The 22,449-nt window shown below is 34.9% G+C and overlaps 4 protein-coding genes across 7 annotated transcripts; all 4 read left to right on the top strand.

Moving 5' to 3' along the window:
• The first annotated feature begins 139 nt into the window (after positions 1-139).
• Positions 140-3,241, top strand: LOC106406727 (probable plastidic glucose transporter 2). 2 transcript variants are annotated; one of them, XM_048760917.1, is made up of 13 exons: positions 140-346; positions 494-728; positions 813-880; positions 1,045-1,177; positions 1,256-1,355; positions 1,438-1,550; positions 1,647-1,740; positions 1,897-2,056; positions 2,182-2,325; positions 2,427-2,500; positions 2,588-2,676; positions 2,762-2,876; positions 2,954-3,241. In XM_048760917.1, exons 2-13 carry the CDS (start codon positions 520-522, stop codon positions 3,134-3,136), a joined length of 1,482 nt encoding a protein of 493 aa, XP_048616874.1. In that variant the 5' UTR covers positions 140-346; positions 494-519; the 3' UTR covers positions 3,137-3,241. The 2 variants fall into 2 exon arrangements, with proteins under 2 accessions (XP_048616874.1, XP_048616873.1); XM_048760916.1 differs by having other exon boundaries at positions 188-398.
• A 3,052-nt stretch (positions 3,242-6,293) lies between these two features.
• On the top strand, positions 6,294-8,529 carry LOC106405048 (aldehyde oxidase GLOX1-like). The gene is made up of 2 exons (XM_013845666.3): positions 6,294-6,841; positions 7,069-8,529. Exons 1-2 carry the CDS (start codon positions 6,392-6,394, stop codon positions 8,398-8,400), a joined length of 1,782 nt encoding a protein of 593 aa, XP_013701120.2. The 5' UTR covers positions 6,294-6,391; the 3' UTR covers positions 8,401-8,529.
• A 6,131-nt stretch (positions 8,530-14,660) lies between these two features.
• LOC106406212 (probable lactoylglutathione lyase, chloroplastic) lies at positions 14,661-17,045 on the top strand. Its single transcript, XM_013846832.3, has 9 exons — positions 14,661-14,930; positions 15,051-15,228; positions 15,306-15,430; positions 15,512-15,576; positions 15,668-15,880; positions 16,038-16,085; positions 16,258-16,365; positions 16,438-16,578; positions 16,685-17,045. The coding sequence occupies exons 1-9, from the start codon at positions 14,813-14,815 to the stop codon at positions 16,724-16,726; spliced, it is 1,038 nt and encodes a 345-aa protein (XP_013702286.1). The 5' UTR covers positions 14,661-14,812; the 3' UTR covers positions 16,727-17,045.
• A 714-nt stretch (positions 17,046-17,759) lies between these two features.
• LOC106402763 lies at positions 17,760-21,636 on the top strand. Of its 3 annotated transcripts, none has more exons than XM_013843552.3 (18): positions 17,760-18,153; positions 18,294-18,478; positions 18,549-18,681; positions 18,789-18,807; positions 18,903-18,991; positions 19,083-19,101; positions 19,171-19,259; positions 19,353-19,371; positions 19,451-19,536; positions 19,622-19,640; positions 19,720-19,919; positions 20,015-20,157; positions 20,241-20,432; positions 20,509-20,599; positions 20,673-20,832; positions 20,922-21,032; positions 21,109-21,208; positions 21,316-21,636. In XM_013843552.3, exons 1-18 carry the CDS (start codon positions 18,049-18,051, stop codon positions 21,362-21,364), a joined length of 1,809 nt encoding a protein of 602 aa, XP_013699006.2. In that variant the 5' UTR covers positions 17,760-18,048; the 3' UTR covers positions 21,365-21,636. The 3 variants fall into 3 exon arrangements, with proteins under 3 accessions (XP_013699006.2, XP_048617035.1, XP_048617036.1); XM_048761078.1 differs by having other exon boundaries at positions 21,296-21,636; XM_048761079.1 differs by lacking the exons at positions 18,903-18,991; positions 19,083-19,101 and having other exon boundaries at positions 17,785-18,153.
• The last annotated feature ends 813 nt before the right edge of the window (positions 21,637-22,449 follow it).

Below are 22,449 nucleotides of genomic sequence, written 5' to 3'. Positions count from 1 at the left end.
CATGCTAAAATCATTATAAGAAAACAATTACGAACTGTTAGTAATTAACAAAAGATGAGGTCACCGACAAAAAAGAAAAATCTAGCGACTAGCAACAAATTGTATGAGGGTGTGACACGTGCGTTTAATTAATGGACGCAAATTGATGTTGAGTAGAATGGTAGAAAGCAAAAAGAGAGAAAAGCACATGATTCTCATTTGACGTTTTGTCGTCTAGTTGGGAAATGCGCACGTTAGCGATCACGGCTCACCGTTGCCTCTCTTCTTCTTCCTCTTGAAGCTTCTCCTCCTTCTTCTTTATTGAGAGACATCTCGTGACCTCTGCTTTCTCATCTTAATAGTATCTGTGAGTTTTTCATCATTCTGCTCGTCGTCGTGCTCTGATTCTTCGTATTCGCGTAATGATTCTCGCTGATTATCCGAGTTTTGGAAACTTTTGATTGATCTTTAGCTTTCGATTTCTAATTTCGTTCGAATCTGAATCAATACACAGTGTGAAAAATCAAAGCGATCTGCCGCATGTGGGGTTCGCAATCGTCTTCGATGTACAAGAGAACGCCATCGAGAGATTATTCTCCAATGGGCGACGTCGAAGATAACTCACGTCTCTTACTGGATGGTGACGACGTGAGCAAGGAAACGGAAACCACGAATCCTCCATGGATCTGCTCTCTCCCACACGTCCTTGTCGCTACGCTTTCTTCTTTCCTCTTCGGCTACCACTTAGGGTTCGATCATCATTCCAATCTTTATTTAAAAATTTTACTATTAATGAGAATTGTGTTAATTTTATTCAAAATTTTCTGTTACAGAGTTGTTAATGAACCGCTTGAAAGCATTTCTTCTGATCTTGGCTTCACTGGAAATACATTAGCTGAAGGTATTAATTATTTACTTTCATCGCATTTAGTTACTTAGGCTTCGAATGGTGACCGATCAAACCGCATCGCAGTTAATAATAACAAAAATTTCTACATATACATATATATTTACCATTCGGACCCTTAGTTAGTCATAACATGTTGCTTTACTTGTTATGTGAAGGCTTGGTGGTTAGTGTATGTCTTGGTGGCGCGTTCATCGGATCTTTATTCAGCGGTGGAGCTGCTGATGGACTCGGACGGCGGAGAGCCTTTCAGCTTTCTGCCTTGCCTATGATCTTAGGTGCTTTCGTTAGGTAATTTTTGTAATCCCTTTATGATCCTTGAGCAAATGTTGACTTTGTTGCTTATGCTATAATGTCTTTATCTCTCAGTGGAGTTAGTAATAGCTTAGCTGTCATGCTTTTGGGGAGATTCTTGGTTGGAACTGGCATGGGTCTTGGCCCACCTGTGGCAGCACTCTATGTCACAGAGGTATATATCAACGTAGTGTGTGGATCTTACTCTGCTACAAGTTTCAAGCCGCTTATGAAGATTTTTTTCAAATTTTGAGTAGGTATCACCAGCTTTTGTTAGGGGGACTTATGGAAGCTTCATACAGATAGCTACATGTCTGGGACTGATGGCAGCTCTGTTTATAGGGATTCCTGTCCATAACATAACTGGTTGGTAAGAAACTTCATCATAAACTGTTTTGTAGAATCAACTTTTGGTACGCCTCTCTTAATTGTATTGTAACATGTTATATATCGTTATGGTACATAGGTGGCGTGTCTGTTTCTGGTTATCAACCATTCCTGCTGCGGCACTTGCTTTAGGGATGTTCTTCTGTGCCGAGTCTCCCCAGTGGCTATTTAAGGTCTGCTTTACATTTCACAACTTACAATGAAAATGCATCACATTCACACCGATGTTATCGTTTTTGAGCCTGTAAATTACAGAGTTCCTACACTACTGCCCCTCTTTCTTTTCTTTTTGTGATCATTATCTATGAAAGTCTCCTCATCTTATGCAGCAAGGGAGGATAGCTGAAGCAGAAGCTGAGTTTGAGAGGCTACTCGGAGGGTCTCATGTGAAAACAGCTATGGCAGAATTACATAAACTAGAACTAGACAAAACGGACGAGCCAGATTTTGTGACTCTCACCGAGCTCTTATATGGTCGGCATTCAAGAGGTATATAATTTTTATTTCCATTTTCCCGAAAAAATGTAAATGCAAACATGTAATCTATTCTCGTCTATTATATATATTTGTTACCTGGTGTATAGTACTTTGTTATTCACTCGTTCCTTTTGCAGTTGTTTTTATTGGATCAACCCTGTTTGCTTTGCAACAGCTATCTGGTATAAATGCTGTTTTTTATTTCTCTTCTACCGTTTTCAAAAGTGCCGGAGTACCATCAGACATGGCCAACATATTTGTCGGAATCTCAAACCTCTTGGGTAACACTTACCTTCTCCTCCACTTTCTTTTTTCTTTTCAATCGACTTCTCAGTTATATGGATCTCGGAATGTAAATTTGTAACAATGTTGTGATTATCAGGGTCTCTAATCGCAATGGTGTTGATGGATAAAGTAGGAAGAAAGCTTCTTCTCCTTTGGAGTTTCATTGGCATGGTGTGTTGGCACATTTTTTTGTGTTGTTACCCTTTTTTCTTTTGTTCCTATTATCAGTGCTAATGTGGTCTATCTTGATGTGTATAGGCATTAGCAATGGCACTTCAAGTTGGTGCTACAAGTTCATACTTGCCGCATTTTTCGGCTCTGTGTTTATCAGTCGGTGGCACTCTTGTGTAAGTCTCTTTAAAAATCAGAAATTTGTTTTTAATCATTTTTGTTGTTTTAAATAAAAAACTATATTGTCGTTTTTTTTTACAGGTTTGTGCTAACATTCGCCCTAGGAGCTGGTCCAGTGCCAGGTTTACTCCTGCCTGAAATCTTCCCAAGCCGAATCAGAGCAAAAGCTTTGGCTCTCTGCTTGTCTGTGCATTGGGTAATAATAATAACAAACTTGTCGTTTTTAAGTATCTCATGGATTGTGTTCATAACGTTGCTTAACAATGTGTGCAGGTCATAAATTTCTTCGTGGGTTTACTATTTCTGAAGTTGCTTGAGCAGCTTGGTCCTCGGCTACTATACTCGATGTTCTCAACGTTCTGTTTAATGGCGGTGATGTTCGTGAAGAGGAACGTGATCGAGACCAAAGGAAAAACACTTCAAGAGATTGAGATTTCTCTGCTAGCCAAACCATGAATGTGTGTATCCGTTTCCCTTACCTATTCCTTCACTCTGTATTGTCCACTGTTTGAGGTTGTAGATCAAAATATGCTCTAAAAAATAAAATACGATTCTGCTTTCCGGTAGCGTTTGTTAAAATACCCTATCTTGATGACCTATTTGAATGTAAATGTTAGATGAGCTTTGACCCAAAAAAAAAAAATGTTAGATGAGCAAACATACATGACTGCAATGAAACTTTACAATTATCTTACAAAAATAAATTTTACATTCTCATCAAAACCGTGAAATCTGTTAAAACTGTAAAATTATATGAGAAAAAAGACAAAAATAGCACTAAATCAAGTTGATGTTCCTAAACTAGCATTCAAGGTCAAAAGTCACAAAAATAACACTTAATGTTTTATCAAAAGTCACAAACTTAAGGTTTAGAGTTAAAGGGTGAGGTTTAGGATTTAGGGTTTAGGGTTTAGGGTTTAGAGTTAAAAGGTGAGGTTTAGGATTTAGGGTTTAGGGTTTAGGGTTTAGATTTTAGGGTTTAGGGTTTAGGGTTTAGAGTTTAGGGTTTAGAGTTTAGGGTTTAAGGTTTATGGTTTGGGGTTTAAGGTTTAGGGTTTAAAGTTTAGGGTTTAGGGTTTAGAGTTGAGAAATGAGGTTTTGGGGATAAGATTTCAAATTTTGAAAAATAAAAAAATTAAAATTTTCAAAGGATAAACTTAGAAATGTGCTATTTTGGTCATTTTAGTTTTTGAGTGCTATTTTTGTGATATAAACTTAGAAATGTGCTATTTTGGAGATTTGCCCAAATTATATTTCTGTTATAATCATAAAATTATATTTTCTGTAAAATTGCAGATTTATTTTTTTCGAAAAAAGCTAATAAAATTTGATTTTTATCAAAATTGTGAATGTTATTTTTCGTCAAATCACATACTCAAATATACTTCTAATCATTTTTTACTTCTAAATATAAACTATTATTTCATTTGTAAAAAATAACCAGAAATAATCACCTAAATTAATTATTTAGACAAAAAAACTTAATAATACTTTGACATTCAACCTAAAATTAAATAACTTTTGAAATTTGGCCTATAACTTTTGCACTGTTAAAATCAAATTGCGTAATACATGAACCATCTTAACTTACAATGTTACAGATAAGAGACCAAGTTTCAATATGAGATTAGGAATGCAGAAAGAAACATTCAGAAGGTTCTCAATTAAAATCAATATTAGCGTTAGGTTGTTAAAGTATATGTGCATAAGTAAAACCTAAGTGAACTTTTAAAAATAAAAGAGAAAAAGCTCAGCTGATAGGGGGCTGTTCGTTAGTTTATCCAGATATCCTATCTAGATACAAATGAGAACTAAAGTTCGTTTAGTGTAAAAATGGAAAACATTCAGATGAACTATTAAGATGATTTTTTTAACATTTGCAAAGTTCAAATTTATTTGGCTAAACCAAAATGGACCTTTTAGATGAAGATGGTTCCACCAAAATTAGAAAGTACTAATAATACAATTATCTATATGGACAATTTGAATGTACGTTATAGATGAGAAAACGTACATGCATTTTACAATTATTTTATAAAACAAATATTTTTTTTTTAGAATGTAAAATCGCACATTTTGCCAAAACTGCAAATTATATTTTTTGTTAAACCCGTAAATTTAATTTTTCACCAAACTTACAGAATTTTATTTTCTTGTTAAAAAATGTTTTTTAGGTAAAACTCTGAAATTGTATTTTCTTGTCAAAACTGAAAAATTACATGCAGCATAGCATGCATGTGCTTTAGAAACAAAATATTGAATTCGTTTATATAAACGGTAGTTTTAAACATAGTTTTTTACTTCAAAACAAAATTGGGATTTAATTATTTCAAAAATCTAACTGATAATTAATCACCTTAATTAGTTAATTTTCCTGATGCAAAAATTCATATTCTTTGACATTCAACCTAAAACTAGATAGACTTTCATAATTTAGCCAATAGCTTTGTAACGTTAAAATCAAATTGTGTTAATACATAAATTATCTTATCAGTGTTAGAGATAAAAGACCAAGTTTCAATATTTTAGGTTGTCGTATACGTGCATCAGCAACCTTTGCGAACATTTAAATAAAGAAGAAGCAGAGAGAATCGGAAGAATGGGCTATAATTCTGAGGGATCGTTGTGGAAATTTTGTGAACAATCAATGGAATATAGAAGACGGCGAAGAAGGTTACCAAGGTTTTTTTTTCATTTTTTTTAGTTCTTTTTTCGTTTTGTTTTTTTAAATCGATTTTTTTTTTCAAAATATAAAAGTGAATATTCCCAAATATTTTGTTTTCATATTTTTAGGAACTGATTTTTTATCGTAGAATACATCTAATCTGTAGAAATCGGTTTCTACAGTTTTTTAGAATTATAGTAATGTGTAGATTTTGATTTCTACATGTTTTAGATTTATAGTAAATCTGTAGAAGTCGGTTTCTACGTGTTTTAGATTTATATTAATGTGTAGATTTTGATTTCTAAAGATTTTAGAACGGTAGGTTAAGCGCATACTGTGTATTCTAAATATTTTTAGAATACTCCTATTTACGTAGATCATGTATTCTAAACATTGTAGATTCAATGAAAAAAATAAATTTCATTTTCAACTTTGTAGAATGTCATTTATACTTTATTTAGAACATAATCTGAAATTTATGATTTCAACTTTTTATAACTAAAAAAATACCACTAAGTTCATATATGTATTTTATCAAAAGTTACTATTTTTCCAACTTTTTTTTGTTTGTAAAACTATTTATTAAATTTATTTTCAAATATATTAAAGGGTGTTATAGGAAAAAAATGGCACAAAATAGAGATCAGTATAAAATGACATAGATATCATTTTTTTGCTCTAAAAACAATTTTTCCAAAATATAAATATAAAAAAGAGAAAAAACCTAGCGGAACATAATAAACTGATAGAGAAAAAGGACCAACCATACAAAAGACCTAATTAACATGCATAAACATAGCCGAATATAAAGCCAATAATTTTTAATTTTACATAACACCCGTACAAAAAATAGACAGTGAGTCTGAGGAATAATTTGCTAACCACTCATTCAGAAAAAAGAGACAAAAACAAACAAAAATAAGCTTATAAATTCCCAAAGACATGAGCTTGTTCTCCGAAAAGCAATCATAACCAATAAAACCTGAGACATCGTTTCTCATTGTTTAAGCCAAAATATTTTTTTTTAAAGTAAAAAAGTAAAGAAAATGAGAGCCTCAAGAAGACTCTTATGGAAACTATCTGTCATTGTTTTCTTGGCAGTCTATTCTCAGCCATCCTTTTCGGAGGTAGAAAACTGCCCTGCCGATGCTGGTTCATCTGATACTGGGAACAGACGCGAAGCCGCCGAGCTAAAACCACCAGACCTTAGGGCTGATGGTGTCGACACCGACCCCACCCCCAAAGGTCCTGAAATGAATTGGCCCGGAAAATGGGAGTTATTCCTGAAGAACTCTGGCGTATCCGCTATGCACGCCATTCTTATGCCAAAGATCAACAAAGTCCAGTTTTATGATGCAACCATTTGGAGAATTTCAAAGATCAAGCTCCCTCCTGGTGTACCTTGCCATGTTTATGACACAAAGACAAATGCCATTGATTGTTGGGCTCACTCCGTTCTCATCGATATCGAAACCGGAAACATCAGGCCTCTCGCGGTAAAAATTAAACTACTCATTACTATTGTTCTGCCAAACAGTATGAATATTTGAAATATAGACTCTAAATTACATGTTAAATTTTTTTTATAAGTTATATTTGGTGGCTAAATACACCAAAGTGTTTGGTAATTTATTGCAAATCTTGTCCACATGCTTAAAATACATATTTGAATATAATTAAACATTTTAAGATTTGATGGAGTTGATGGAAATAATATTGGCAGCTTTCGACGGACACATGGTGTTCCTCAGGAGGCTTAACCATAAATGGGACATTGGTAAGCACAGGAGGGTTCCAAGGAGGAGGAAACACGGCGAGATACCTTTCGACCTGCGAAAACTGCGGTTGGGTGGAGTACCCAACCGCATTAGCTGCAAGGAGATGGTACTCAACACAAGCCACTCTCCCTGATGGCAGTTTCATCGTTGTTGGAGGCCGAGACGCTCTCAACTACGAGTATATCTATCAAGAAGGGGTCGACAACAAGAAACTCTATGACTCGCAGCTTCTTAGAGAAACAGATGATCCAGCAGAAAACAATCTGTACCCATTTGTTTGGCTCAACACCGATGGTAACCTCTTCATGTTCGCCAACAACCGTTCCATCCTTCTTAACCCGAAAACAAATAGAGTCATCAGAGAGTTCCCTCAGCTCCCTGGCGGTGCCCGTAACTACCCTGGCTCCGCCTCCTCAGCACTTCTCCCCATCCGCCTCGACGTCCAGAACCCTGCCGTCATCCCTGCTGATGTCCTCATCTGCGGTGGCGCCAGACAAGACGCATTCTACCGTGCTGAAACCAAGAAGATCTACGAACCGGCCTTGAAAGACTGCCAGAGGATCAGCCTCAACAGTAAGAACCCTGTATGGGTCACAGAGGCGATGCCAATGCCGCGTGTCATGAGTGATGCTGTCCTCCTTCCCAACGGTGAAGTCATAATCATTAACGGCGTGAGACGTGGAACCTCGGGATGGGGTAACGGCAGAGATCCACTTTTCTCCCCGATCATGTACGCGCCAGACAAACCGTTAGGCCAACGTTTCAAAGAGCTCGCTCCTTCCCCCATCGCGCGCGTGTACCACTCCATCGCACTCGCTCTCCCCGACGGTAAAGTTCTTGTAGGTGGAAGCAACACTAACGACGGTTACAAGTACGATGTTATGTTCCCAACCGAGGTCCGCCTCCAGAAATACTCGCCGCCTTACCTCGACCCGGCTCTCGCTAATTTGAGACCAACTATTGTGAACACCGCTACACCGAAACAGATCAGGTACGGAGAGAGGTTTAACATAAGGATCCACCTCAACCAAAAAGATGTGACGAAGGAGAATGTTAAGGTTACAATGTTGGCACCACCGTTTACTACACATGCTGTGTCGATGAACATGAGGTTGCTCATTTTGGGTATCTTTGATATCAAGAAAGAGGTTCGCGACCTTCATCAGATCCATGCCATTGCTCCTCCGAGTGGAAAGGTTGCTCCTCCTGGCTATTATCTTCTCTTTGTTGTTTACAATGGTGTGCCGAGCGTTGGAGAATGGATCCAAATCGTCTAATTTTAGGTTTCTTACAAGGATAATAATAATGACCATATTTTTGATACGAACCCCTCACCCATAATTTATGTAAAATAAAACCATCTTTTTGCTTGTTGTGAATAATAAATTTTTGATACGTTATAATTACTGTACGTTTTTCTGATTTATATAAGAGAAATGAGAAAAACGTTGCCATGAATATGGTTGTAGAAAGTAGTATGGTAACTCTAACTTTACCTCAAATTTTATACTATTTTTTTAATGAAATGTTAAGTTGTTTTTGATCGAATGTATTTATGAAAAGTGATATTATTTTAAGTCATTTCTCAAAGTGTTAGTTGTATGAGTTTTATTACCCAACTTTTGATTACCATTTATTTGATCCAACAAGTATGGGGATGATTGGAAGTAGTTGTACCTTTATATTTTTATGCTATAGAAATAAAATTATAGATTTTTTTGTTGTGTTCGTAAATAATTTTGCTGTAGGATTGTAATTGTAGGTTTGAAAAGATTTAGTGACTCATATATAAATTTTCTAAAGTAAAAAATAAATGTTCTAGATTTATTATTTTTCACAGTTAAAAATAAACAAAAAAGAAAAACAATTTGTAACTTTAAAAAATCTTTACAAAGCATAATTAGTAAATAATTATATTTTAAAAATAATTTGGGTTGTAGAAAGATCCTAAAACACTTCTAAATCACTTGCCAATCAATCCCTATACATATGAAAGAGTTTTAAGAGCTCACTATATAATAATAAAATTAAATTTTGATTTGCGTTTTAGAAACGCATAATTAGTTTTTGGTTCATTTTAAAATATGAAATTATGTACACAGATTTATAATTATATAATAATAAAAAATATTATTCATTTATTTAGTTTTTTCGTATTATTTTTAATTGTATTTTTGAAGAACTGAAATTGAAATGAGATTATCATCTTTTTAACACATCTCAGTCTCACATTCAAAATCTTACAAATTTAATATATTATGCGCAGTGCCGGTCCGGACTTGTCGGCCGCCTAAAGCGGACCAAAAAAATGTTGCCCCTTTATTATAACTAGATTTATTATACTTTTATGTATATGATTAAAATAATGCTAGATAGTGTTAAAATTAGAGATATTTTCAAAAAAAAAAACATTAAAACATTAAAACATTATTTTTAATTTATATTGTCTGTTTTTTCCTTATTTTTGAATAAAAAATTTCAAGTCTGTTTTTTATTATTTGGTTAATTTTAAATATTATTTTAGCAGCATTTTTTACAAATTCAAAAAGAACAAAAATATAATTTATAGATAAATAAAACATATAATAAAGTGGGGTTTTTGCCAAAACTAACCCACAACTTGATTTTAATCCCAAACCTATACCCAAACTTGAATCAAATGCAAAACTAACCTAAAAGCCTAGTGAAATTACAGCTCAACCCCTTGTGACCAAACAAAAAAACAGAAGCCATTTTTACGAATATAGCCCCAGTAAATCGTATGAGTCGTCTGAGATGTTGGAAGTCATCTGGACGACTGAAGTGTAAGTCGTCTGGTACCAGTTTATTTTAAAAATAATTTATAAATCTTGTAAAAAAATATTTTGATGCGTGAAAAATAAAAATCAAGTAATTATAAACACTTTTAAGTGATATAAATTAAGATACGATAAAATTGATTTGTTTTGAAGATAGATGAGTGGAAGTAGTGAATCATGAAATACTTTGGTTTAGGAGTTTGGCAAACATATGTTGTAGTATTGTATGTATTGTTAGGGTTAGATTTTGGAAAACTAAAATGTTTTTTTCAAAAATTAGTTTTCACCTATATGTGTTTATTTCTGTGTATAGTAAACACTTTTCAAGTTTGATTTGGTTTTATGAAGTGTTTAATTAGATAATTAAGTTTAGGGGTTATGTTTAGGGTGTGGACGACTTATATTTCAATCGTCTGTTGAATAATTTACCCGGACGACGTATATTTCAGTCGTCCACATCGTACCGAACCTTTAATTTTACCAATGTACGTTTTAACCTAACCGGATCATTTTACTCGGACGACTTACATTTCAGTCGTCTGGTGAAGAAATTAAAACAGACGCCTTACATGTAAGTCGTCCAAATATTCCCGCCTAATTTTTTTTTTAAAAAATTATTTTCCCGCTTAAATAATTTAAACCAGACGACTTACTTGTAAGTCGTCTGGAAAGTCTTCTATTTTAGTTTCCCGCTAAAAATATTTAATTTCCCAATAAAAATATTAAACTCTTCTGGACGACTTACATGTAAGTCGTCTGTTTTAATTTCTTCAACAGATGACTGAAATGTAAGTCGTCTAGGAAGTCGTCTGAGTCAAAAATATTTAACGTAATTGGATTTTTTGTCTCCCTATATAAAGAAAAATTTACACATTCTCTCTCCTCCTCTCAAATGGCTGCAACAAAAATGTAATGTTCATCATTTTAAAACTCTCCAACCTCTCTCTAATCTCTTTGACTTGAAAACACCAAACTTTATATGAATTTTTCAGTTTTGTCTCATGTATTTCTTACTAATCTATCTCTTTTGCAGGTTTTTAATCAAATAGTACTCATCTTACACTAATTTAAAGGTAGATCTATTAATTTTAGATATGTATTTTTGTGTGTTCTATAAATGTAGATTTATCTAATCTTCCACTCATTTTCTCTATTTTTAAGTCATTTGAACGTTTTTGGATATGCAGGTTTTTCAGATCTGGATTTGATATGCAGGTTTTTCAGATCTGGAAGACTTCTGAGACGACTTACTTGTTAGTCGTCTGGAAGTCATCTGGAAGTCGTCTGGACTTCTTGGAAATCTTCTGACAAAGTCGTCTGGACTTCCAGGAAGTCGTCTGGACTTCCAGGAAGTCGTCTGGATTTTTCTGAGCGTTTTGCTAAGTTCTTATGTCTGATTTTTCTTCATTTGGTAACTTCTTGTTGTATAAAGTTCTTACTTTTTTTTCTCAAACTAAAACTCTCCAAACCCACTCTAATCTGTTTGACTTGAAAACACCAAACTTTATAGGAATTTTCAGTTTTGTCTCATGTCTTTCTTACTAATCTATCTTTTTGCAGGTTTTTAATTAGATAGTACTCATCTTCCACTAATTTAATGGTAGATCTATTATTTTTAGATATGTATTTTTGTGTGTTCTGTAAAGGTAGATTTATCTAATCTTCTACTCATTTTTTCTGTTTTTAAGTCATTTGAACGTTTTTGAATATGCGGGGTTTTCAGATCTGGATTTAATATGCAGGTTTTTCAGATCTGGAAGACTTCTGGGACGACTTACTTGTTAGTCGTCTGGAAGTCATCTGGAAGTCGTCTGAAAGTCGTCTGAAAGTCGTCTGGACTTCCTGTAAAGTCGTCTGGAAGTCGTCTGAACTTCCTGGAAGTCGTCTGGACTTCTTAGAAGTCGTCTGGACTTCTTAAAAGTCGTCTGGTCTTGTCTACTCAAGTGGAATCCAAGCTTGTCTTTGTAGAGGAATGATCTATAATAGTTTTGTTTGTGGTCTATTTTGTGAATTGCATGTCTACTCTTTTAGTTGTGAATTTTTTGTAAAATCAGTAATAATGTTTTCCAAGATGTATTAAATGTGCTAACAATGTGTTTACACATTTACAAATCAATGAAATAATAGACTTCAGTAGCCTTTTTCTTATCTTTGGATCTCTCATATGCAATAATAAACTCCAATGGCCTTTTCTCATCTTAATAAACAAGATTGTTGGTAGCTTCATATTGATACAACATTTTAAGAAGCATTTAACCCTTCTTCCAACTCATAACAATAGTCATCATTATTGTCTATAACAATAATACTTAAGAGATGGAAACAAACAATAGTAACTAGTCAAAGCATATCATATTTTTTTATAAGTTTGCGTTGAAAAACTTAGTCAAATTTAGTAAAACTAAGGGAGAGAACATATTTTGTAAATATGAGTTTTACATATCTTGAAGTTACTTATCACTCTTAAAAATACAAGTTATTCAAAAACTAACGTAGAAGACTTAAAAACTAGTGGAGAAGACGCGGACGACTTCAATCTAAGTTGTCCAGACGACTAAACTATACGTCGTCTAGTCAACGCAGATGTTATTTTTGCAATTGACTTTGAAATCTGTTATTTCGGACGACGGAAAAATAAGTCGTCTACTATTGTTTGGTTAAAAAAAAACTCCAAAAAAGCTAGACGACTTACATTTCAGTCGTCATAGGTTAGTTTTGCATTTGACTGGATAATTACAGAAGTTTGACTTCCCCAGACGACTTACATTTCAGTCGTCTGTCGAAAATTAAAATAATATTTTTTTTTTAAGTAAACGACTTACAATTAAGTAGTCATAGGTTAGTTTTGCAATTGAAAAAAAAAACTTCAAGATTTAATTATACACAGACGACTTATAATTCAGTCGTCCACCAGACGACTTATAATTCAGTCGTCCACCAGACGACTTACTTGTAAGTCGTCGAGGATGTTTTTCCGAGATTCTGGTCAAACCTCGTAAATCCTGGACGACTTACATTTCAGTCGTCTCGTGGACGACTGAATTATAAGTCGTCTGTATATAATTAAATCTTGAATTTTTTTTTTCAATTGCAAAACTAACCTATGACGACTTAACTATAAGTCGTCTACTTTTAAAAAAATATTATTATTTTAATTTTCACTAGACGACTGAAATGTAAGTCGTCCAGAAAAGTCAAACTTCTGAAATAATCCAGTCAAATGCAAAACTAACCTATGACGACTGAAATGTAAGTCGTCTAGGTTCTTTGGAAATTTTTTTGAAACCAAACAATAGTAGACGACTTAACTTTCAGTCGTCTCAGGTTACAGATTTCAAAGTCAATTGCAAAAATAACCTTTGCGTTGACCAGACGACTTCCAGGTAAGTCGTCTACAGCCAGACGACTTCCCAAGTAAGTCGTCAGACGAACAGATCTGGAAAAAAACTCGATGTCATACCTTAAATTGGTGAGATAAGTTCCTTAGCATACATAAGGCTTCTCCAAGCACACAAAATCACAAACGAAAGTCACCCACCTAGAATCGTTAGCTTCTATGACTCTATGAACCATAAAAATTTTAGAATCAAAATCTTGGGTTTTTTTAGCTCATTGTGGAGAGAAAGTGAAAGATATGTTGTGTTTAGTTCACAAGAATGGAAAAAGAAGAAGGGTAAATCGATTTTGGGAGCTTTAAGAGCTTCAAATTGGTTGTTCATGGTGGTTGTGGTATTGATGACAATGGCAATCTTGTAATTACTTGAAGATGATGAGGGTGAGAGAGTAAAGATGTCATTTTCGAAAAAAAAAAAAATTGATGGCATTTTCGTAAATTATATGAACTTGTGAGGTGAATAGGGCAAAACCTATTTTCAAAAAAAAAAAAAGGTTAGTTTTGTGTTTGACTTTAAGTTGTAGGTCAATTTTGCAAAAAGACTTAATAAAGTATGCTAACATCAACTTCACAAATTTTATTGTTTTCACATAATAATAAAACCCTATGATGTTAAGATTTTTTTAAAAAAATTCAAAAGTTTCTAACAAAATTACAAACACTTGCAAAAAATAAAAAATAAAGAAAAGACCTATTTGAGATTCCCATTGAGATATTTCAAATTCAATCACAATGAAAGAGTGAAACATGAGCAACTGATATTTTAAGTTAATATTATCTTTTATGTTTTTTTTTAATTACAAATCTAGTCTAATAATTAACAAAACAGAAAAAAAAACAGAGAAGAATAATTGTTTAAAAAAAATAAAAGATATAATTAAGTTGTGTTGATTAAATTATTTATCTAATAACATATGGGTCCGTGGAACATGTAACCAAATATTTCATGTCATTGAATAAAGAAATCAAGAAATCTTTTGTAGTTATCTTCAGAGAAGGAAAATGTTCTCACTATAAATAAAAGAGTATAGAAGTTTAGAAATGTTACAGATCGAACCTGTGAGGTGAAGGGCATAGGGAGAACTCTACAACCACTAGACTAGAAGCAACGTTTATAATTTCAGCACTCACAACTTATCTATTATTTGTGGTGCCCTAAGCCTTAGCTTTATGGGCAGGGCTGGCCCTGATTATGCGTGTCATAATCTGATTAATTAGAATTTTGATTCCAGATATCTTGATTCATGAGAATCGTTCAATTATACATTCTGATAAAATATAATTTAATTATGTGCTAACAAAAATCAAAAAGAAAAGTACTAATGCTAAAGTTCGATAAACCTGGTCCATTTTATTCTATTTTTATAAATCGACAGAAAATAAAAATAAAAAATAGAGCTTTTATCTTCACCGTTGGCTTCACTCGAGGGAGGAAAGGTAACTACTACCGCTTGCTTGGTTCACAATCACAGACAGACTCGAGAGGAGACTGTGAGGATGAGGATAATCTCAATGGCCTCCACCATCCGACCTTCCTTGCTAGGCTGCGTCTCTGCATCTCCTCGCTTCCCCGTCGTCTCCAGGAATCTCTCTCGCTCCACCCTCTCTTTCTCCCGTAATCCTCCTCCTCCTCCACCTTTAGAGATAATAATTTTGAAATCAATCATTTGTTTCAATTGATTTGTCATCTATGGTCTTGATGGAGTTTCAATTGATTTGTTTTGTGTTTCCACAGATGTTACTCAGTCAAAGCTTTTGACTTTGAGAAGAAGCGTAAGCTGCTTAGGAGTAGCTGAATCTGGAAACGCAAGCACGGCCGCTACTGAAGAGGATCTTCTCAAGTGGGTCAAAGATGATAACAGGAGAATGCTTCACGTCGTTTACCGTGTTGGCGATTTAGACCGGACCATAAAGTACGTTTTTATAAGCGGGTTTTCTCTGTTAATGCCAAAGAGATTTAAGATTAGCTGAAGCGATCTAATTGGTGCAGGTTCTATACGGAATGTCTTGGAATGAAGCTTCTACGCAAGCGTGATATACCAGAAGAGAAGTATACAAATGCTTTTCTTGGTTATGGTCCCGAAGATTCACATTTTGTCATTGAGCTCACTTATAGTAAGTGTGTCAAGCTCCAAAGTGATGTACTTTGTTTAGCTTTATGGTTGGCTTATGTGTTAAGTGTTGTTTTATTTCCAGATTATGGAGTTGACAAGTATGACATTGGAGCAGGTTTTGGTCACTTTGGTATTGCTGTCGACGATGTGAGCCTTCTTGTTTTAATGTGTTTTGCCTTCTTGTTTTGTGTGTCTTTTTCTAAGAATTGAACTTTCTTTTTTTTTTCTTTCCAAAAAGGTGGCGAAAACGGTAGAACTTATAAAAGCGAAAGGGGGCAAAGTAACAAGGGAGCCTGGTGCTGTCAAAGGTGGTAAAACTGTTATCGCATTCATTGAAGATCCTGATGGTTACAAATTTGAACTCTTGGAGAGAGGTCCTACACCAGAACCTCTTTGCCAAGTTATGCTCCGTGTTGGTGATCTTGACAGGTCCATCAAATTCTATGAGAAGGTTGAGTCCTATGAAATCCTTGTGCGATAGGAGAGCTTGCTAGCCTGAACTGAACAATGTGTTTTATCTGATATATTATCTCTGTTTCTTTCTTTCTTTCTTTTATCAGAATGCATTGTTATCTTCTGATAATAGGTGCTTCTTCCATTCTTTATAGGCTTTTGGAATGGAACTTCTGCGCACAAGAGACAACCCAGAGTACAAGGTAAACATGCCATGGCTCATGAATCTAATTCTTACCTGTGTCACTGTAACTTTCACTTTCTATACGTATGGTCTTTACTGTTCAAATTTTACCTGCAAATCCTGCTACTATTGTTGGTTCGTTTGGTTTGGTTTATGTCTATAAATCGCTTACCATAAGTGTTTGTTTGCAGTACACAATAGCTATGATGGGATATGGTCCAGAAGACAAAACTGCAGTCCTAGAGCTGACATATAACTATGGTGTCACTGAATATGATAAAGGAAATGCTTATGCTCAGGTAAAGAGTAAATTTCGATATAGAGAGAGAGAGGTAGCTATAGTTTCTAACTTGTAAAAAAAATATTGTCAGATTGCGATAGGGACGGATGACGTGTACAAAACCGCAGAGGCTGTAAAACTCTTTGGTGGGAAAATCACGAGGGAACCTGGTCCCTTACCAGGTATAAGCACAAAGATCACCGCCTGTTTGGATCCTGATGGCTGGAAGTCGGTAAGATTCTGGTTCTGAGAGAGAGAGAGAGAGAGAGGTTCATCATTTTCATGGAAATAGCTCTGACTAAATGTGTTTGAGTTGCTTAACCTTTTGGGCTTTGCAGGTGTTTGTGGACAATGTTGACTTTCTGAAAGAGCTGGAGTGAGAGGAGAAAGGAGACCACCAGAATGGCTAGTTTCATAGCTATGAAGGAAACCGGAGGATGCGTTGTTTGTCTTACATCAGTCGGGGTTTCATATATCTATCTTTGAGTGGGAGTGTTTAGTTTGTTCAAAGTGAAGTGAATGATTTTTTTCAGTCTAGTGTAGTTATTCTACAGGATGCCCCATGTTGCGTCTTGTTTTTCAGATCTACTTATACCATATTACCGCTGAAATAAGATGATATATGAATGATCAATAAGAACCAAAAGATATGTATCCAAACCTTTGGCAAAAGAAAAAAAAGAGTATTTGCACACTGTATAGATGGTTGACAAAAAGTACTTGGTGGTTATGTTTTGTGTCGTGTCTTGATCGAGTTGGACTCCAATTAGTTTGTGCATGTTTCCTGCTTCATTGAAACTCTATTGGTCAATGTTTTTATATCGTAAGATTTGAATTTTGAATACTAGAAAAACCGGAGTCATTTGAATTTTGAATACTAGAAAAACCGGAGTTATACAAATTATGAAGAAAACTTGTAAGAAATCTGTAACATGGTGTAAAGACACAACACAAAGTATAAAGTATTTCAGACAAGAAAAATTATTAAGTGGATTCTCCCTGTATTTCAGTTTTTGAATATATTAAATATTTACGGATATAAATATTTTTTATATATTTTATTTTAGGTAATTGTTTATTTCAAAATAAAATGTAATTAGATATTTTAGCTAGTAAATCATATTTTGAATACTCAGTTACTCGTTAGATTCTTGTTTCAGTTTCTGTGTGTTTTGGATGTAAACAAAATAAGAATCCTCGGATATTTGTGAATTTTAGCTAGTAAATTGTATTTTTAATATTCGGATACTCATTCGATTTCAGTTTCAATTTTCGGTTAAAGTGGCTGGACATAGCGTGCATCTTGTTTTCACCTCTACAAGCTAAACCAACTTCCGATCCAATTGATTAACTCTAATGGAAGATGCAATATCTCATTAAGGACAGTCGCACCACCCCCAAAAACATTGGAACCTGCAAATGTTAAAAAAAAAAGAAAATACAAGCGCCAATACTCACTCTCCCTCCTCAACATTTTGGTTTCCCTCTCTCTCTCTCTCTCTCTCAAAATTTCGAAATCTAATTTCGTTTTCCCTCCCCCCCCCAATCTGTTATCCCTTCTCCTAAATTGCTGAATCTGGAGAGTACTCCACTAACCCAATTGAAAAGTCTCTCTCTCTCTCTCTCTCTCTCTCTCTCTCTCTCTCTCTCTCTCTCTCTCTCTCTTTCGAATTACATTTCTAGGGTTTAACTTCTTATTGCTATGGCTTTGGATGACGTGAAAGCCTCGAAGCGCAAATCGGATCCTGGCGTTCGAGTCATCGGTGGAAAAATCTACGACTCTAGCAACGGCAGATGCTGTCACCAGGTAAGAACAACAGCTCTTACTCTCTGATTGATTCAACTTAGATCAGTTAGTCATTTTGATTTGAGCTCCCCAGATTCCCAAATTGTTTCGATTATCATCGAACGTGTGGGGATTGAATTTGGTTTTGTTTCTCTTTGCAGTGTCGACAGAAGACGATGGACTTTGTTGCTTCCTGCAAGGCCATGAAGAAGGAGAAGCAATGTCCCATTAGCTATTGTCATAAGTGCTTACTCAATAGGTATGGGGAGAAGGCAGAGGAGGTGGGTGCCTTAATTGATTGGCGTTGTCCTAAGTGCAGAGGCATCTGCAACTGCAGTTGCTGCAGGTAACATTTTCAGATCTTATTAAGAGAGAGAGAGAGAGTCTTTGTGTTGTTGATGATGATGATCTTGTAGGAAGAAACGAGGCCAAAGCCCAACAGGGATATTAACACACAAGGCTAAAGCAAGTGGGCTGTCATCAGTCTCTGAGCTTCTAGAGGTTGAGGGTCATGATACCTTTTCTTATCAGAAGAAAAAGCCAAAGCTGGTATTCATCTCTCTAATTTAAGTTTCTTTTTCTTTTTTTTTTTGGTGATATAAGCTTCATTTGATTTAATTTACTATTATGCTTATTTGGTTGTATTGTTTATGCAGGAGAATGTTTCCAATGGAGGTAGAAGTTGCAGCACTGACTGATTATATTTGTTTGCTTTGAAAATGTCTTACGAAGGAGAGACTAAGACTAACGGTTTTTATGTTATGAATCAGATGTTGTTGCCAAGGATAGCAACAAAGCAGCGGGGAAGATCAAGAAAGCCTTGAACAAAATCAAAACCGGCTTTCCAAAGGCCAAGCTGGTATTCAGTTCTCTATCTTATCTTCAAAGTTTATTTGAGATGAAGCTTAATATTTTTATATTATGCTTATTTGATTATATTGTTTCTGCAGGAGGATGCTTTTGTTGAAGGTACAAGTGGCGTCTGTTTGCTTTGAAGTTGTCCTAATACCGAGACTAATAGTTTATATTTTGAATCAGATGCTGTTGCCAAGGAGAACAACAAAGCAACAAGCAAGATCAAGAAAGTCTTGAATAAGACCAAAACTGGGGTTCCAAAGGCAAAATCGGTATTCATTTCTCTATCTTGTATCCAAGGTTTTTGTGATCTAAGCTTCATTTTTTATATACTATATGCTTATTTGAGTATATTGTTTCTGCAGGAGGATGCTTCCATTGAAGGTATAAGTGGTGTCTGTTTGCTTTAAAGTTGTCCTAATGTGGAGATACTAAGACTAATTGTTTTCATGTTACGAATCAGATGTTGCCAAGGAGAACAACAAAGTTACAGGCAAGCTCAAGAAAGCTTTGAATAAGACAAAAAATGGCTTTCCAAAGGCAAAACCGGTATTCATTTCTTTATATATAAGGCTTTTGCGATCTAAGCTTCATTTTTGTATCATGCTTATTTGTTATTGTATTGTTTCTGTAGGAGGCTGCTTCGGTTGAAGGTACATATGCGTCTGTTTTGCTTTGAAGCTGCCTAAATACGTCGTGACTAAGGCTAACAGTTTTAATGTTATGAATCAGCTGTTGCCAAGGAGAACAACAAAGTGGCGGGCAAGATCAAGAAAGCCAAAACCACTAACAAAATGAAAGAGGAGGAAATTCAGATTGAGGCTAAACTTCCTAATGGTATAAGCTTGACTAACGTCTCAGGCATTGACATACCCACTGAAGAAACTGGAAATGTGTTGCAATTTCTTGAGTTTTGTTCAGCCTTTGGAAAGGTATTGGACTATTGGTTAATTAACTTATCATATGTAATCATTCCTTGTGTTGCTTACTCTCTTAATCTGTGTTTTATTTTGGACTTTTCTGACAGGCTCTCGATTTGAAGCAAGGGCATGCTAAGTCTATTGTTGCTGCGGTTTTTGGAAGTGGGCGTAACACAAGGAGGCAACAATATTGCTCTGTTATACCGATGATGATCCAGTTGATGGAATTAATATCACATGATAGAGATATGTATGAGTGTTATTACTTTTGCCCTCAGACAATGTATATATATGACTGTTCTTGTTTCTGATGCGTTTAAATGATTCTTACAGGTCTTTGTCTCTAAGTGCAACTGACAGCACTTGGTTCAGCTCTCTTGGAGAGTGCCTATTGCAGTCAGGAGTTCTGAGTGACGTTTTCCCACCTGAAACCTTCAAATCAGGTGTCTCTGAGTACAAAAAGATGGATGCATCAGCAAGGCTCAAGCTTCTCAACTTCTTATGTGATGAATCACTTAGCACATTGTATGTATTCACATTCACTTTACTTGTAACTAATGCTCCCTTATGACTTAATACACTTGTGTGAAAAAAATTATAGGAAAATGAGGAATTTCATTGAGAACGAAAGTAAGGAGTCTGACACAAAGGAAAGAGAAGCAAAAGAAAAGGCTGCAGCTGCAAAGGAAAAGGTATTTTCTATAATCTGCAAGATGATTTTAATCAAAACTAATTATGCTAAACTTTGTTTTTTTTTCTTTGTAGGAGAAACAACTGAGGCAGAAGATCCAAGGTGATCTTGTCAAAGCCCATATGGAAAAAAAAGGAGCTCCATTGTCCATGGAAGAGCACCACAAAGTTTTGGCTCAAATAAAAGCTGAAGCTAAAGAAGCTTATGGAGAGATGCTGAAGGCAACATCTAGAAGTAAATCTAAATGCCCTTAAAACTATTTATCATCAACGGTCTTACAAATGTCGTGTTTCATGCTTAAACTGATGTAACCTGTTTTGCAGAGAGGCAACGATGTGATGCTGTTAGAACTGACCCGATCCTTTTGAGTGATGATGGTCTTGCTCTCTGGAAACTAAAGTGCTTTGAAGAAGAACCAAAGTTTTTGCTTCAAGGTTTGAAACTTACTGAAACTCTTCGTTTGTGTTTTTGTGCAAGTGTTTCAAATCTCATTCTTTTATTCATGCACAGATGTAGGAGGAACCTTTGATGATTTATCTCCACATGAAAAATGGTTAGCTTTCAAGCCTGAGCAGAAACAAGAGATAGAAAAGTATATCTCTGCCAATAGGTAAGCTAATTCTCATGGAGAGGCTATTTGTTAATAGTCGGATTTGTAAAGTTAAAGATGATCATCTTGGGCATGAAACAATATCAGTTTTTGCTTCTATTTTGTAGGATGAAAATGATGCTAGCACAAAAGAATGCAAATGTGGAAATCAATTAAAGAACGAGAATTGGCCATCATTCAACTTTCAGTATTATGAAAAGTTAAACTCATATATTCTCTTTTGTCATCTTGGCTTCTTTTGTTCAGTTCAGCTTAATTCTGTTGTATGATATGGGCATGATATGCTTGTTCTATGCCTCAGACTCTTACTATAGTGGGGAAACCTCAATCTTGTATGTTATTTTTGTGTCAACATCTTTGGTTATATAGAAAATGTTGACAAGAAAAATTTAAAGCGCTTTCAGAATGAATACATATTAGTTTTGCTATTCCTTATAATCTTAATTTATTCGTACAAGATTAATTTGTCAAAATAACAGTCAGTTTGATTAGGTAAATAGTGAAGTGATTAATACTATGGAAGTGGATTAGTCTTGTTTATGCAATCCGCTCTACGTATTTACTAAACCTGGAGGGGCTACGGTGGCTCGGAGATGATAGCCTGGAATGTGTATGGGGGTGGCTCGGAGATGATTGATAATTTTAGGCTTCGAATGGTGATAAACAAAACTGTATTGCACCACACTTACCAAAAAATTATACATGTATGTTTTTGTTACTATTAAAAAACAGCACTACAGTTATTCTCCAATTGGATCCTAAGCCTAACTTCTTCCGTCTCAGTTACAAACAATGGCATGGCCACACCACGTCACCACCCTATATCTACGCGTTTTATTGCCAACCCCTATATCTATGCGTTTATGATGATTAATAGTTGTGTCTAGACTTTTTGATGTACCTCAGTTTAAACGTAAGGAAAACAGGAAAAGAAAGCATTTGGACAAGAATTAGACCCCAAAACAAAATCACTTTTGAATATAAAAATCCCGACGTCAGATTGAACTAGTTGTTAGAACTCGTTCTTTTTAAAGTGGTATGAAACATTTTTCTGATGAATTTTTGGATGGAGATGTCTATCGGAATAACCAGAAATTCTGTTGGAACCCAAAATTTCAATCATGATTTTTGCGGTCCTGCAACTTCGACATGATGTAATTTTACCGTGAACATTATGAAATAAACACTACAAAGTAACGTAATTACATGTTAAAATCAGACATTTTTTAATTAAAATGAAG

The sequence above is a fragment of the Brassica napus genome, chromosome C6 (genome assembly GCF_020379485.1).
Source record: "Brassica napus cultivar Da-Ae chromosome C6, Da-Ae, whole genome shotgun sequence".
NCBI classification, from domain to species: Eukaryota; Viridiplantae; Streptophyta; class Magnoliopsida; order Brassicales; family Brassicaceae; genus Brassica; species Brassica napus.
This window is presented reverse-complemented; position numbering and strand designations above follow the sequence as displayed.

Bases quoted from the DNA above. Each gene is read 5' to 3' on its own strand.
- LOC106406212 (XM_013846832.3), top strand. From the start codon at position 14,813: ATGAGGATAATCTCAATGGCCTCCACCATCCGACCTTCCTTGCTAGGC. The intron at 15,431-15,511 runs GTAAGTGTGTCA...TTTTATTTCCAG, and splicing joins TGTCATTGAGCTCACTTATA to ATTATGGAGTTGACAAGTAT. The intron at 16,366-16,437 runs GTAAAGAGTAAA...AAATATTGTCAG, and splicing joins AAGGAAATGCTTATGCTCAG to ATTGCGATAGGGACGGATGA.
- LOC106405048 (XM_013845666.3), top strand. From the start codon at position 6,392: ATGAGAGCCTCAAGAAGACTCTTATGGAAACTATCTGTCATTGTTTTC. The intron at 6,842-7,068 runs GTAAAAATTAAA...TAATATTGGCAG, and splicing joins GAAACATCAGGCCTCTCGCG to CTTTCGACGGACACATGGTG.
- LOC106406727 (XM_048760917.1), top strand. From the start codon at position 520: ATGTGGGGTTCGCAATCGTCTTCGATGTACAAGAGAACGCCATCGAGA. The intron at 1,741-1,896 runs GTCTGCTTTACA...CATCTTATGCAG, and splicing joins CTCCCCAGTGGCTATTTAAG to CAAGGGAGGATAGCTGAAGC. The intron at 2,877-2,953 runs GTAATAATAATA...CAATGTGTGCAG, and splicing joins TCTGCTTGTCTGTGCATTGG to GTCATAAATTTCTTCGTGGG.
- LOC106402763 (XM_013843552.3), top strand. From the start codon at position 18,049: ATGGCTTTGGATGACGTGAAAGCCTCGAAGCGCAAATCGGATCCTGGC. The intron at 20,433-20,508 runs GTATGTATTCAC...AAAAAATTATAG, and splicing joins GATGAATCACTTAGCACATT to GAAAATGAGGAATTTCATTG. The intron at 21,033-21,108 runs GTTTGAAACTTA...ATTCATGCACAG, and splicing joins ACCAAAGTTTTTGCTTCAAG to ATGTAGGAGGAACCTTTGAT.